Source organism: Myzus persicae, unplaced genomic scaffold (assembly GCF_001856785.1).
Source record: "Myzus persicae strain clone G006 unplaced genomic scaffold, MPER_G0061.0, whole genome shotgun sequence".
In the NCBI taxonomy this organism is placed as follows: domain Eukaryota; kingdom Metazoa; phylum Arthropoda; class Insecta; order Hemiptera; family Aphididae; genus Myzus; species Myzus persicae.
Window position 1 is genome coordinate 387300 of NW_019104167.1, and position 14627 is coordinate 401926.

Consider the following 14627-nt stretch of genomic DNA (forward strand, 5'->3'; position numbering starts at 1 on the left):
TTAGAGTTAGATAATATGTTATGTGAGTACCTATATTTAAAAATAATTTAGTATTATAATAGCTGCAACCCTGGGCTAGTTAATGAACATTTTTAAGTGACATTTCAAAAAGTTTTAAGTTAACAGTTCTCCTAATTTTATTTTTAATTCAGTTAAGTTAAAATTGATTTGGAAACTTACAACTAACTTTTTTATTTACTTAAATAGCTAGTTTTTTGGTTTTAAAATAATAAAAAGTAAATTTTGATGTTATACGTACGCATCATAAATAATAATAATTTTTACTATATTTATCATTTAATTTTTTATAAACGAACTACGCAACTTGGATTTGATTAAAAGTAACTCATTATTTAATAAATGTTTAGCAAATAAAAATCAGTTAAGTTAAAAATGTTAAGATATTTAAAATTAAATTTAAAAAATCTGGTATGTGGAGGTCGCTCTGCTGTTCATACAAAATTATCAAATTCATATGGACACCAGGTCATTGTAAAATAAACGGGAACGAACTAGCAGACCAACACGCAAAAAATGCAATAACATCCGAAGCTCCCAAACAAAAATACAACACAATAAAAGACACAAAAAATCATTTAAATATTTTAACACGGAACATATGGCAAAACCACAGGGTAAACCAAAAAAACAAATTACGAGAAATAAAACAAAATATAAATCCCTGACCACGAAAAAAAACTACCAGAAAAACAGAAATAATAATCCGACTAAGAATCGGTCACACCCTCCTCACTCATGGACACCTTATGAACAACCAAACACCAACGGAATGCCCCTCGTACGGAACGACCCTCAAAATAAATAAATAAACTAAAAAAATTCAAAATTCAAATTGTTTGTAAACTGCTCAAAACTAGTACATCAAAAGTATATGAATTGAAAATATAAAAAAATGGTGTGAATTTCAAATATCTGCAATTATTGGGTTTTCAGTTACAAAAAAATAAGTAAAAATCACTACCTATATGAGAAATGGAGTGAATATTCAATGTTGTCAAAATGTCAACTTCAAATGCTCATAAAAATTTAATTTGACTTTTCGGTAGAACTTTTTTTTATTGATAAAGGTAGACACAAACTTATAAAGATCTTGTATTAAGTTTTAAAAACTTAGATATAAAACGAAAAATGTTTATGAATTTCTAACTCAAAATATTTTGCACATTTTCGTGACTTATACTAATTTTGTCAAAATTCAAAACTCAAACGCTTATAAAAATGTGTTGTCAAAATTGTATGGTTTATAGAAAACGCCGTTATAAGTATTCAATAAAAATGTCATGTACATCCACGGTATTTTTGTTGTTGTTGAGAGTTACATCAACAACCAAAATCGATTTGGTCGAAACCGGGTTTCTCCTATAAATTCACTTTTTTCCTTAATTTTTTGTTTGTTTTTCCTGCCGCCTTTGAAAACAATTGAGAATTTTTTTATTTGGACCCCTCGAAGTACCGATACTATATTCACATTTCCAGATTTAGGATAATTGTTTTTTTAGATACAACTATAATATAATGTAATATTAATATAATATAATAGAACAATGAAATATATATAACACTAAATTAATAGTGTACTGCAACTGCTAACTTTGGATTTGAAAAAATTTACAAGTTCTAAATTAAAATTGTGTCGTATGAGTAATCACTTATAACGGATATTTCTAAATTAAATCATATAATGTATGTCTATTTCAAGTACTTAAAAATAGGTTATAATTATTAAACTATACCCTACGATCAGGGAGCAGAAAAACGACGACGACGAGCCGCGTTTGTATATTATTTTATCTCTTGTATTTTATGCATTTACTCTCAGAAATAAAATATGTGTCTACATAGGGGTAGCATATTTTTCATGAAATTAAATTTTTATGTAAAGTATAAAAAGTTAATTTAACCACCAAAAAAATATGAAACCAAAATTAATTACTTGAAACATCGACGCTTTCGGGCTCCGACAGAATCCCTGATTATTGTGTGTGCACTGCGGAATAAACCAGATACCTATGACTGAACTTAAATTTTGCTTTGCTGACTGAAATTTTAGATCGATTGCGTCTTTGCAACTACTTTGACGAAATTAATATCTAATATTTTATGTATTAGTTTAGAGTGCATTTGTTAGGTACATTTTAAGCTATTCGAGATTATTTAAAATTTAAAATTTCCTTATTTAATTTTCGATAGATATTCAATAATCAGCAGACTGAATTTCCCAGCTTTATAAAATAATTTGATGTTTGATGTACGACGGCGTCACTTTAATTCGCGGTTCGACCACAAGCAGACGACATAGTAATATTCATATATTATTCAACATTTATATAAACTAAAAATAAAAATTGTTGAATTTTGAGGGACATAAAAATTCCCGTGTACTGTACTACTGTAATATGACTAGTATTTACAACACTATTTATATCTATTTAATTTTACAAATAAGTTATTATTCTGCGACCTGGATATGCCGTCGTCGTTTGTGATACCGTATTTTTTTGTGTTGCGCGCTCGGGAACAAAAAATATGCACCTATTTCACCCGGGTAGCAAATTGTCTGTGGCAATAAATTTTAATTTTGAGACTAAATAGTAAAATATTCAAGCCTCAAAAGAATAAGTGATCAAACTTACATGTACATCGACTCTTCGGGTAATATATAGCTGCAAGGCGCCATATCTTGAGTGCAGACGCCATATCGTGGAACTTCTTCCTTCATCTAAATCCTAATTGAAAAAAATCGAAATTTTTTATAAAAATTACTTGAGTAGAATGAAATATGTGAGTAAATGTTTATTGTTGCCATACACATTTCTTTTTTGTTCAATGAAATTATTAGAATTGCGAATCGTCTCCGGTGAGTGACGACAGTCGGCTTTTGCCATAGATGATAGATATTGTAATATAATATGTTGTCATCAGTTTTCGAGTTTTTGACTTCTTTGGATTACACGATACATTTTTATTTCAAATTCCGCAACAGAATATTATTGGTAGTGTTTAAATCAATACAATGCAGAACGCGGCACTCGGACTAGGTATAGACTATAGGGCATTCAGATTTTTAGATACACTACCGTCGCGAGTCAATTTTTACGTCCGGCATCTAACAATATTGTTTTTAGTCTTAACGGTTAAAATATAACTAAACATAAAACTCTAGAAGTGTCGAGACTTGAAAAAAATTCAAAATTAGGCTTTGAAATTTACAGAAGTAATAAAAAAATGGATACTTTAATCGTGCCTATAATATTCTCTCTGGGCTCGGCATTAATATGTAATTAAACAATATTATTCTATAATAGTGTGCTGTCACCGATCACCGATGTATTTGCTACAAAATGTTGTGGTTATACTACTACACTATAGTGTAATAAATAATATAATATGTATACAGCCATGTAAGTACCTAACTAAGGCTCTCACATAAAGGTAAGTGACGCGGGGAAAAAAAATGTATCGCTTCCCTCGTACCTACCTATATTTATTGTTTTATATTTTAAAAACTTACCATACAAAAAAAGTACTACAAGTATAGTTTATACTTTGCAGAGGTCGCTGTGGGTATTTCTTAAAATAGGTAGTATTTAAAAAAAAAAAATCATGAACATTTTTTTTAGTTAGGTACACATGAATTTACTAGACCAATTTGAATTATTTAATGCCAACAAAGTTGTTAAATTAAGTACCTACCTAAATAATAAGTCACATCGTACCATGCTGATATAGTAACACATGATCCAAGTCATATGCATTTCTAATGATATTCAGATGTAATAATTAATGCTGAATACGGTTTAATACTTTTAATTATATGTTCAACAACAATTATTCGTGATATTTTTGTTTTAAAGGTAGTTTCTAAAACGTATATAAATTAATATCAGTTGTAAATTTTTTCAAACTTATAAGCCATATAACTGTTAAAAATTGCATTTACTTGTTAAAATCTGTATATATTTTATGTATAAGGTAGTAGGTACATTAGTTACAAGATATAGACACATAAATAATGGATAAATTATTAAAAAAATGAGATTTTATATCTGTATTAAAAAAAAATATATATACCTAACTGAAATTGAAAATATAATTATATATATTTTTTAGTTAAGGTTTGTAGTATCATAATGATGTATGAACTGAAGAATACAATGTTGAGTTGTCAAGATAGGACATGTTTACTTTGATGAACTGATTTAGTGAATCTTTTGATCATAAGAATCATTTTGTTCATTTGTTTGTAACCCCCGAAAGGCGAAAAGTTAAATTTGTGGAATCATTAATCAAATCTTCGATGTGTTGTTTCTTATCATAATTATACAAACATGGAAGTGAAAACAATTACTAAAAAAATATTGATTTTTTTAATTGTGGAAAATACATAATAAATGAATAATTACCCACTTTTTTTTATAACAAGCGTATTTGTAGTAATTAATAAATACATATAAATAATAACTAATAAATACATATAAATAATAACAACTTTTATAAATTACAAAAAGTATACATTTTAATCTCTTTTGATCTTGTACAACTTTTTGTTTATATGTTCATGAGTTTTGTACATTAAAATTTTTATCTGGAGCACATCCCTATAGTGGACATTTTTAAATTTCTTATGAATGTCGACTATAAAGAGATTTCACTAGTACCGATGAAATTGGTTGAAATATAATATAAGATCATATTTATTTTGAGAAGATTAACAAGTGACTTTACACATTTCATTTTATACAGCTTTTAATAAGAAGTAACCTATAACATCATCATTAAATAGTCAATTTTTGTCTAATAATGGACATTACAAGGGTGTCGCTGTCAATTATTTTGGCGAATTCATTATCCCATGCTGACTTCCATCGAGTACGGTCTTTATCGCACGTCACAATCAACTCCTTTGAATATTGTTTCGTTGTCCAGTTTAAGACATAATTGCCGCCAGCACATGTTATGATTACTGAAAACCAAAATCAAGTGTCATTAAAATATCAACATGTTGTACTAACCTTGGTAATACACTACATGTCTACATACATTATAAGTTAAGACCGGATTTCGCATAAAATGCATGCTGCTATTTTCTACATCATATACATACAGTCAATACATTTTCTTAAATCATTACTTGATTAATAAAATAGCAACATTTTATATTGCATATTTTTTTTTCATTTTGGGTGTTAGTACTTAATATACAAAATTCAATTTTTTTGCATATTATAGATATACAATTTTAAGTAATCACTAAAAATTTAAAAATATAAATTTAATCTAATTGATTTTTCAAATGCATAGACATTTTATCATTTAGTATCATCTTAGATTATCAAAATCTGTTAATTAATTCTGCATAAATAAAATGTTTAACCCGATCTTGCCTTCAACAAATTTAACATTCACAATTATTTATTTCACTGTTATTTTTAAAATTAGAGTAAATTGATCCACTATACAATTTAAACTTGAGATTATTATCTAGGGCAACAGTAGGCGGATGGCAGAAAGCAGAGAATTGGACCATCAACATATCTCACAATTTTTTGTCTCCATATTGCTATTATATAAATATATGGATTTATCAACAATTTTTTTTCTTTAGAACTCATTTATTTATTTTTATATCTTAAGGAATCCAATAGTATTTACTTTGCACCCCTGATCTAGAGAGGCTTTTATTGATATTTTAATTTTAAAGTAAGTTAAGATTATTTTAAAATTTCCAAAAATGCACAGTTTTTAAATGCCATAATTTGCTTTGTAATATTAAAATATAAATAAGAGCCTTAGAAATGTCTAGAGTAATAAGCTTACCTTTAAATTGTATAATAGGTCAGTGCACTTGTAATTTTAAAAACAACATAGTAAAATGGATTATTTTAAACGTAAAATGTGCTATGGTGTACGCTTGTAAGACGGATAAAAACACATCCGGGTATAATTGTGTCCTCGTAGATAAAAACAATTTAATTGTATACTGAATATTTCATATTATTTTTTGCATATATTTACATTCATTATAAGTGCATACCAATAACAGTGCATAAATATCTGGTCTTTAATTATAAGTAACAATTAACAAGATCGCTACAATAGGCAAAAAAGTACCTTTCATTTCTTGGGGACCAGGTTTCACTGATGGAGTAACCAATACATTATATCCATCTAAGAGTCTCTTGGCCTTGGCTTTGGCCAGTGATTCTTTTAACTGAAACTTGTATTTTCTTTCTGCATCTTTATCCACAATTATAAAATCGTCAAAGTCTATAAAAATGTTTAGTATTATTATATTATACACAGTTGACTATAATGAACATGCAAGAAAAAAAACCTTGAAACATTTTAACAGTGTAAGAGTGTTTGAGCCAATTGACATTGACAATTGGACATCCTCTGGCTATTGCCGACAGTATTTTCATTGTGCACCGTATCTTGTCTGTTACCAATACTGAACATTGTGTAATCTCATCTGTAACCGTACCACCTAAGAACAATATAGTATTTAGCTTTAAAAAATACAATTCATATTTATTTGGGCCAAGTATTAATATACCTGTTTGGTCAACAAATTGTTTCATTTCTTGTAGGTGACGACTCTTCAGATAACTAAAACTAACAACAATTTCTGATGAATTTTCAACCTAAAATTACAAAAAATATAGCTTGTTCAAATTATTTGTTAAATGTACATTTTAAATAGTAAAACAAAACCAAATTGTAATATATATATATATAGACTAGCTGACCCGGCTATGCTTTGCTATTGCTAGATTTCAGTACATTTATATGTTTAGGATTATGTGAAAAGTTTGATATGAATTATATCATAAATTTAATTTGATTAATATTTTTAGTATAATTTTATATACAAGTGTAAAATATATTTTTATGATTTTTATTTTTGTGTCAATTTTATCAATTTGTCTTAAGCATTAAATATTTCTGAATACATCACTTCAAGTGTCTCGCTTCTAGAGCCAGCACAAATAGATTTTGTTTGCATGCGACATGTGCACAGAGCTACGTACTATTGACCATAAGAAAAACACTGGGCAGTTAAGTCTAAACCTGCAACGTTTAATGTTTGACCTCGTACCTTATAGTCTTTGCAAAGCTTAATTTCATGGGAAATTGGAGCCATTTGAACTGGAATGGCAAATCGGTTGGTATCATTTGTATTCTTTAACTAAGACAGCTCCACAGCCAGTAAGGATTATAGTGCCACAGCGCAAGAAAAATCTGTGAGCGGGGGGATAATTTTATGCTATTTAAGTATATACGGATGTATGACACAAATAATTTTTTTATTTTATTAATCAAGTTATACGAATAAATTGTATATTAAAACCTTCCCTGAATCTAAACCTATTGATTAGTGAAAACTGTACTAAAATCTGTTGTGTACTTTTTGAGTTATACAAAAATGGGGGTTCTATTTTATATAGTAGTATGATATAAATATATAATCTACTAAATTAGTAAAATATTGATTACAAATATAGTGTGTTTCATAAACATGGACAGAATTTAAGTGGGTGGTATTTTTTTTTGTTTTCATGACAGCTCTGATTTTATTTTTGTTGTTATCCGTTATATTATATCCATTCCATTTGAGATTTTTAAAGGTTTACTAGATCAGGTGTATTGTGTTAATCATGAATCATGATGCATCTTTATGCTGAGGAATACATTTTAGACATTTTAGTACTCAAATGCATTATAAACATGGGAAAAATACTGTTCAGTCATCGCAGCCAGGGTGCACACACGTACAATATTGTATTTCACACTTATTTAGGAGTATATATAGAAGCTGATTAATAAGTACATTTTTATTCGATAAAACTTCTTTAACAAAATTATCCCTAAATAGTTTTTGTCCGTGTTTATGAAACACCCTATACTATAACTGAAGCAGTTAAGTATATTAAGAGATGCAAAAATTAAGGCAGTTAAAAGATAATACTGACAATACAGTCATAGAAACATTCTAATACACAATTTGAACCGATGATAACATGATGGACATTTTATAAATATTTAACTACAAAATAATTTGTATATTTTCAATTTGATAAATTTGACAAAAACAAAATCTTACCTATATATTTTTGATATTTTTCAACTCATATTGTAAATACATATCAGGAGCATTAAATTTTCAAGCTTTTTGACCAAACAAATAAAATTTTATTGACATTTATAGAAACAAAAAACTAAAAAAATTGAAAATTAAAAATGTCTGTTAACAGCTCAAAACGAGTCAAAATGTTATCAAGTATATGAACTGGTAAAATAAATGTATGGTGTAAATTTAAGTACCTACAGTTTTTCGTTTTTTGACTTGCAACAAAATAAGAAAATTGTTACATGAGAAATGAAGTGAATATCCAATGATGAAAAATTTCAACTCAAACCATCATAAAAACTTTAATTTGAATTTCCGGTAGAATTTTTTATTTTGATAAAGGTAGACAAACTTCTAAGGAATCTTCTATTAAATTTCAGAATTTGGTATAATAACAAATTTTTTTTATGAATTTCTAACTCAAAATAATTTGTAAATTTTTGTAGTTTTTACAAATTTAGCCAAAATTCTAAATACAAATGCTCATAAAAAATTATTGTAAACTTACTCTCAAATTTTTTTTTTTAATTTCCACTATCAGTAACTTGCGAGCAACACCTTGTATTCAATTTTTAAATATACATATATGTTTTCTATTTAAAAGACTGAAATATCTAATTTTGATGATGCCACTCTCAAAAAATATTTATTGAGGATACTTATATAGAATATATATACATTATAAAACTCACCAATGGTTCTAATATTTTATTCCTGCTGCATATTTTTTTGTTGCTTTCAACAACACCATTTTGCTTTCGTTTTCTAGTTATTGCTCTTGTCTGGTACCGTTCTTTATTTTCCTTAACTTCGGTAGCGAATTTAATACTTTTTTGTTTATCACTTATTCCTTTACCCTGACTTTGCACTTTTTTCTTATTCCAAAATGATTTCCATTTAATAGCATCATTACAAGAAGTAGATGGTTCACAGTTTAAGGTATTTAATTTATTCTCAGTGGTTTTTGGAGATGAATGATGTTCTAACAATGAGTTTGCACTTACATCAGGTATATTTAATGGACTAAATATGGATTCATCCATTCGTTTCATTTGGTGTTTATATTTAAGGGAAACAGTTACTTGAGATTGTACAGAATCATCAGTAAAATGTTTTTGCTTAGTAGATGATGATGCGTTTAAATCATTTTTTTTTATAGTAGTAGTATTTGAACAACCAGGCGAATCAAAGTTTTTATCAAAAGGCACTGTAGTATTTATATTATTTGATACAGCATTTTCATTAGGTTTATTTAGGATGTTTGGGAAATTATTGCTTGAATCACCAGAACAGGACATATGTAAATCTTCTCTAACCCGAATTTTGGGTTTATTAATTTTTAAACTATTTGATGATTTTTCATTACAATTAACTGGTAGTTGGACATTTGATAGTTTAATTGTTGATTTGACACACTTTGATTTTTGAACCTTACATCTGTCTTCTTTGACAGGTTCAACAATTTGTTTATGATTATTTGATACATCTGAAACAAAATAAAAACATAATATAAATTAAATTTGGATCAATAGGTATATTGTTTAACTGGAATCATGGTACTTACCAAAATATTCAGGATTCATGGTGACATCTTCATCAATGTTTATAGAACAATTTGAAATAGAATTTGACTGACATTTTTGTGTTGTACAATTGACAATGTTTCCTTTATTCTGTTGAATATTAATGGTGTTGGAAGTGATGTAATTTGTTTTATCGAATTGTGAAAATTCTAGAGGTTTCTGTGTTTCCTCTTCGTGTATGGAAGAAGATACTTTTAGTATTGGTTGTATCTTTTTAGAAATTGATAATTTTTGAGTAGGACAGTTGAAAAAATCATCATCCATTTCAGGAATCTGAGTGTTTTCTTCGTGTATATTGGTGTTATAGTTCTTAGAAGTAATAGTATCTATTTTATTGAGTTTTTTAAGCTCCACAGGTATTTGCGTTTCTTCTTCGTGTATGGAAGAAGATACTTTTGGTTTTGGTGGTATTATTTTTGAAATTGATACTTTTTGAGTAGGACAGTTGAAAAAATCATCATCCATTTCAGAAATCTGAGTGTTGTCTTCTTGTATATTGGTGTTATAGTTCTTAGAAGTAATAGTATCTATTTTATTGAGTTTTTTAAGCTCCACAGGTATTTGCGTTTCTTCTTCGTGTATGGAAGAAGATACTTTTGGTTTTGGTGGTATTATTTTTGAAATTGATACTTTTTGAGTAGGACAGTTGAAAAAATCATCATCCATTTCAGAAATCTGAGTGTTGTCTTCTTGTATATTGGTGTTATAGTTCTTAGAAGTAATAGTATCTATTTTATTGAGTTTTTTAAGCTCCACAGGTATTTGCGTTTCTTCTTCGTGTATGGAAGAAGATACTTTTGGTTTTGGTGGTATTATTTTTGAAATTGATACTTTTTGAGTAGGACAGTTGAAAAAATCATCATCCATTTCAGAAATCTGAGTGTTGTCTTCTTGTATATTGGTGTTATAGTTCTTAGAAGTAATAGTATCTATTTTATTGAGTTTTTTAAGCTCCACAGGTATTTGCGTTTCTTCTTCGTGTATGGAAGAAGATACTTTTGGTTTTGGTGGTATTATTTTTGAAATTGATACTTTTTGAGTAGGACAGTTGAAAAAATCATCATCCATTTCAGAAATCTGAGTGTTGTCTTCTTGTATATTGGTGTTATAGTTCTTAGAAGTAATAGTATCTATTTTATTGAGTTTTTTAAGCTCCACAGGTATTTGCGTTTCTTCTTCGTGTATGGAAGAAGATACTTTTGGTTTTGGTGGTATTATTTTTGAAATTGATAATTTTTGAGTAGGACAGTTGAAAAAATCATCATCCATTTCAGGAATCTGAGTGTTTTCTTCATGTATATTGGTGTTATAGTTCTTAGAAGTAATAGTATCTATTTTATTGAGTTTTTTAAGCTCCAAAGGTATTTGCGTTTCTTCTTCATATATGGAAGAAGATACTTTTGGTTTTGGTGGTATTATTTTTGAAATTGATAGTTTTTGAGTAGGACAGTTGAAAAAATCATCATCCATTTCAGGAATCTGAGTGTTTTCTTCGTGTATATTGGTGTTATAGTTCTTAGAAGTAATAGTATCTATTTTATTGAGTTTTTTAAGCTCCAAAGGTATTTGCGTTTCTTCTTCATATATGGAAGAAGGTACCTTTGGTTCTGGTTGTATCTTTTTAGTAATTGGTAATTTTTGAGTAGGACAGTTGAAAAAATCATCTTCTATTTCAGGAATCTGAATGTTTTCTTCTTGTATACTGGTGGTATAGATCTTAGAAGTAATAGTATTCATTTTATTAGGTTGTTTGAACTCTGGAGGTTTGTGTGTTTCTTCATCATGTACTGAAGAACTTAATTTTGATTTTATATTTCTATTTTTATTAATTGATATCTTTTGAGTGGGGCAGTTAAAAAAATCTTGATTTTCTAGTTTTGCCAAATCATGTTGCTGAGATTTACATTCATTTTCAATAAAATTTCTAAATACTTCATCATCATCTGCTTCAAAAGTATTAATAATTCTTTTATGTTCATCATTATTATGACCATCAGTGGCTGTTATTAAACGAAAAGATGTTAGCATGGATGTATTTTGGGAAGTATCACTATTAAAATTATCATTTTGAATTTCATTTTTTCTACAAAAGTGTTTTGTTGGTTTTTCATTGCATTTTGTATCTAAGTTAATATTTTTTGAATTTGATAAATTGTCATTACTCTGAATGTCTGAAGAATTTTGAATTTGAGTATTTGATTGTTTACTAGATTTAACTTTCTGGGCTTTGTAAAATAAAATATCATCATTGTTTGAGGTCTTTGTGTACAATTCTACAATATTGTTATCAATTTCCAGAACCTGAGTATTGTCAAATTCATCGACTTTATTTGGAGACTGAATGGCTGAAATACCATAATTAATGGTTTCAAGGTTATTTCCAAAATCATCATAACATCCCAAATCCATTATTGGACTAGGAGTATCTTCTCTGTTTAATTTTGTTTTTATTTGGCTGGGAGACTGAAACATAATTGTTGATATATTGTTTGTAGTTATAATGGAATTTTTAAGATCCATTACGGGGCTAGGAGTATCTTCTCGCATCGCTTCTGTATTAATTTTGTTAGGTGATACAAATTGATTGTTCGCTACATTGCTTGTAGTTAAAATAGAACTCTTAAGATCCATTACAGGACTGGGACAATCTTCTTGTGTTATCTCGGGAACAGATTCTGTTAGATTCATTACAGTAGTATCTTCATTTGATAAATTGTGAAAAATTCCATTAGAATTTTGTTTTGCTTCTACTTGGCTAAGAGTCTCTAATAAATATTCATCACTTGGACTAGAAGAATTTAATTGTGTGTGTATATCATTAATAGTATTCATAGCACATTCAGTTCCAATAACGGTTTTGGGAACTTCTTTTTCTATCTTGCATGAAGAACTATTTTCAATTACTAATGATAAATTACAATCAGTAATTACATTAGGTATGTCAGTACTAACAGATTTGGGAGTAATGGCCTGAAAAGAATAAATAAATTAAAATGTAAGATTATTGAAATAATAAAATATACAATCTTACAGCATTAGACAATTTTGATAAGGAAAGCCCATCATTTTGAGTTTTTTCGTCAACAGAAGTGTTATGAGGTGCTACAAAAGTAAAAATTATGAAAATAAGAAGAAACATACATTAGAATGTATATTTGTGTATTAATGTATTATCTATAATTTTTTTAAATTACCCCTTGATTTGGTATCATTTGTGAATTCATTAGATTCTTCATTCATACAATAATTAGCTCGGACTTCTCCAAACACCAATAAAGCATTTTCTTCAAGAAAATAAGCAACATCTTTCCTCAAGGTTTTCTATGAATATGTTGAAAATATTTATAATTAACTGCAGGGATAATGTATAAACTATAAATACTAATTATTATGAATACCTTATTAAGTTTAGTTTTATTTAAACTTCCTTTATCTAACAGAACAACACCATCAGAATCACATTGAATAACAGCATGGTTCATCGATACTGACTAATAGTAAAATATGAAAAACAAAAAATATTAAATAATATTACAAAATGTAAATATAAAAGTACACAATCAATCAATATTGCCACCAGCTTGAAGGACATTTTAAATTATACTTAGTGGGATTTGAAACAGACTGTTTTTCATGCTAAACAGACCTATTTTTTTTCTGAATACCATCTAATTTTATTACAACAGATTTTGAAAATAAGTTTGAATTCTAAATTTTCTTGTCTTATTTAGATATTACTTACAATTTTTAAATATATTTGAACATTCAATCACCAAAATTAGATTTTAAAAATGCTTACATTTTAACTTTATCAAACATTATAACATAATAAGACCCCTTGACTATCCTAAAAACAAACAAGTGGCAATTCATCTAGATCAAAAACAAAACTATTCTTACCGGATGATCAATGTATATATGATTTAAAGGATGTCGTCCAATTGTATTATCACCTTCTTTCAGCACATAACGTCCATTGTCAATCATATCATTTAGGAAAATGCAGCCATACTAATTAAAAACAATGATGAGTAAATGCTATTGTAACTATCTTATTAAGTTATTTAAGTATTGGCACAAATAGTGTTTGAGGTTTGGGGGGGGGGAGAGCTTAAGTCCTTCTATAATAATATTGAACAAGCTTAGAAAAATGTAGGAAGTGTTAGGGAGGCTTAGCCCCTAGGCCATCTCTTTACGGCTATGAGTAAAGGAGCCCAATAAATAACTTTATATTTATCATAAGATGAATTATATTATGCATACATTTGTAATTAATTTAAATATAATATTAATTATACCATTCAACACTGTAAAAGCAGTATCTATGACTAACCTGTTGATTCAAAATATTGTAAGTTACACCTCTCCTCCCACCATTAATTTTAATTAAAATATATAATATAAGGGGTAGGTACTCACATTGTTAATTTTTTCTTGTTCATTGTCCGATTGACTGTCAGTACTTACGACGGCTTGTGTACATATCCAAGCAGAATCCACTTCTGCATCCATAATTACTGCTGCGTAAAAATTATTTTATTTTTCGATTAAAACAGTTTAGTGGGTAAAAGCTGTTTAGGTACAGGTCCTGTTATTTAGGTATGAGATAAGTCCCAATAAGTATAACATTAGATAGACCTACAACTATTACGAACTGCTAGTTATTATTACTAAGGTACAACCGTACAGTGTACATCAGATTCATCAGATGTGTGTCAGTTTATAATAAAATCATTAAAAAAAAATAAATATGCAGCAAACACTACGAACAACGTCGGAATGCCGGACTATATTCTATATTCTATGCCTCTATGGCCGGATGGTAATGTTTTGAATTTTGAATTTTTGATTGTTTTGATTTTTGAGAGTAAACTGTAAGTCCGCGGTTAAGA

At 28.1% G+C, this 14627-nt stretch overlaps 1 protein-coding gene across 1 annotated transcript; it reads right to left on the reverse strand.

Moving 5' to 3' along the window:
• Nucleotides 1-4495: 4495 nt before the first annotated feature.
• LOC111039529 lies at nucleotides 4496-14627 on the reverse strand. Its single transcript, XM_022323079.1, has 11 exons — nucleotides 14155-14627; nucleotides 13636-13746; nucleotides 13134-13226; nucleotides 12930-13056; nucleotides 12767-12837; nucleotides 9717-12705; nucleotides 8845-9638; nucleotides 6578-6665; nucleotides 6356-6508; nucleotides 6133-6288; nucleotides 4496-4984 (listed from the first exon to the last, which is right to left on the reverse strand). The coding sequence occupies exons 1-11, from the start codon at nucleotides 14245-14247 to the stop codon at nucleotides 4797-4799; spliced, it is 4863 nt and encodes a 1620-aa protein (XP_022178771.1). The 5' UTR covers nucleotides 14248-14627; the 3' UTR covers nucleotides 4496-4796.

What these genes read in the sequence shown, in the direction of transcription:
- LOC111039529 (XM_022323079.1), bottom strand. Translation starts at nt 14,247, where the DNA reads ATGGATGCAGAAGTGGATTCTGCTTGGATATGTACACAAGCCGTCGTA. An exon ending in TATCAAAATTGTCTAATGCT is followed by an intron (nt 12,706 to 12,766) that starts GTAAGATTGTAT and finishes TATTCTTTTCAG; the next exon opens with GCCATTACTCCCAAATCTGT. An exon ending in CATGAATCCTGAATATTTTG is followed by an intron (nt 9,639 to 9,716) that starts GTAAGTACCATG and finishes ATTTTGTTTCAG; the next exon opens with ATGTATCAAATAATCATAAA.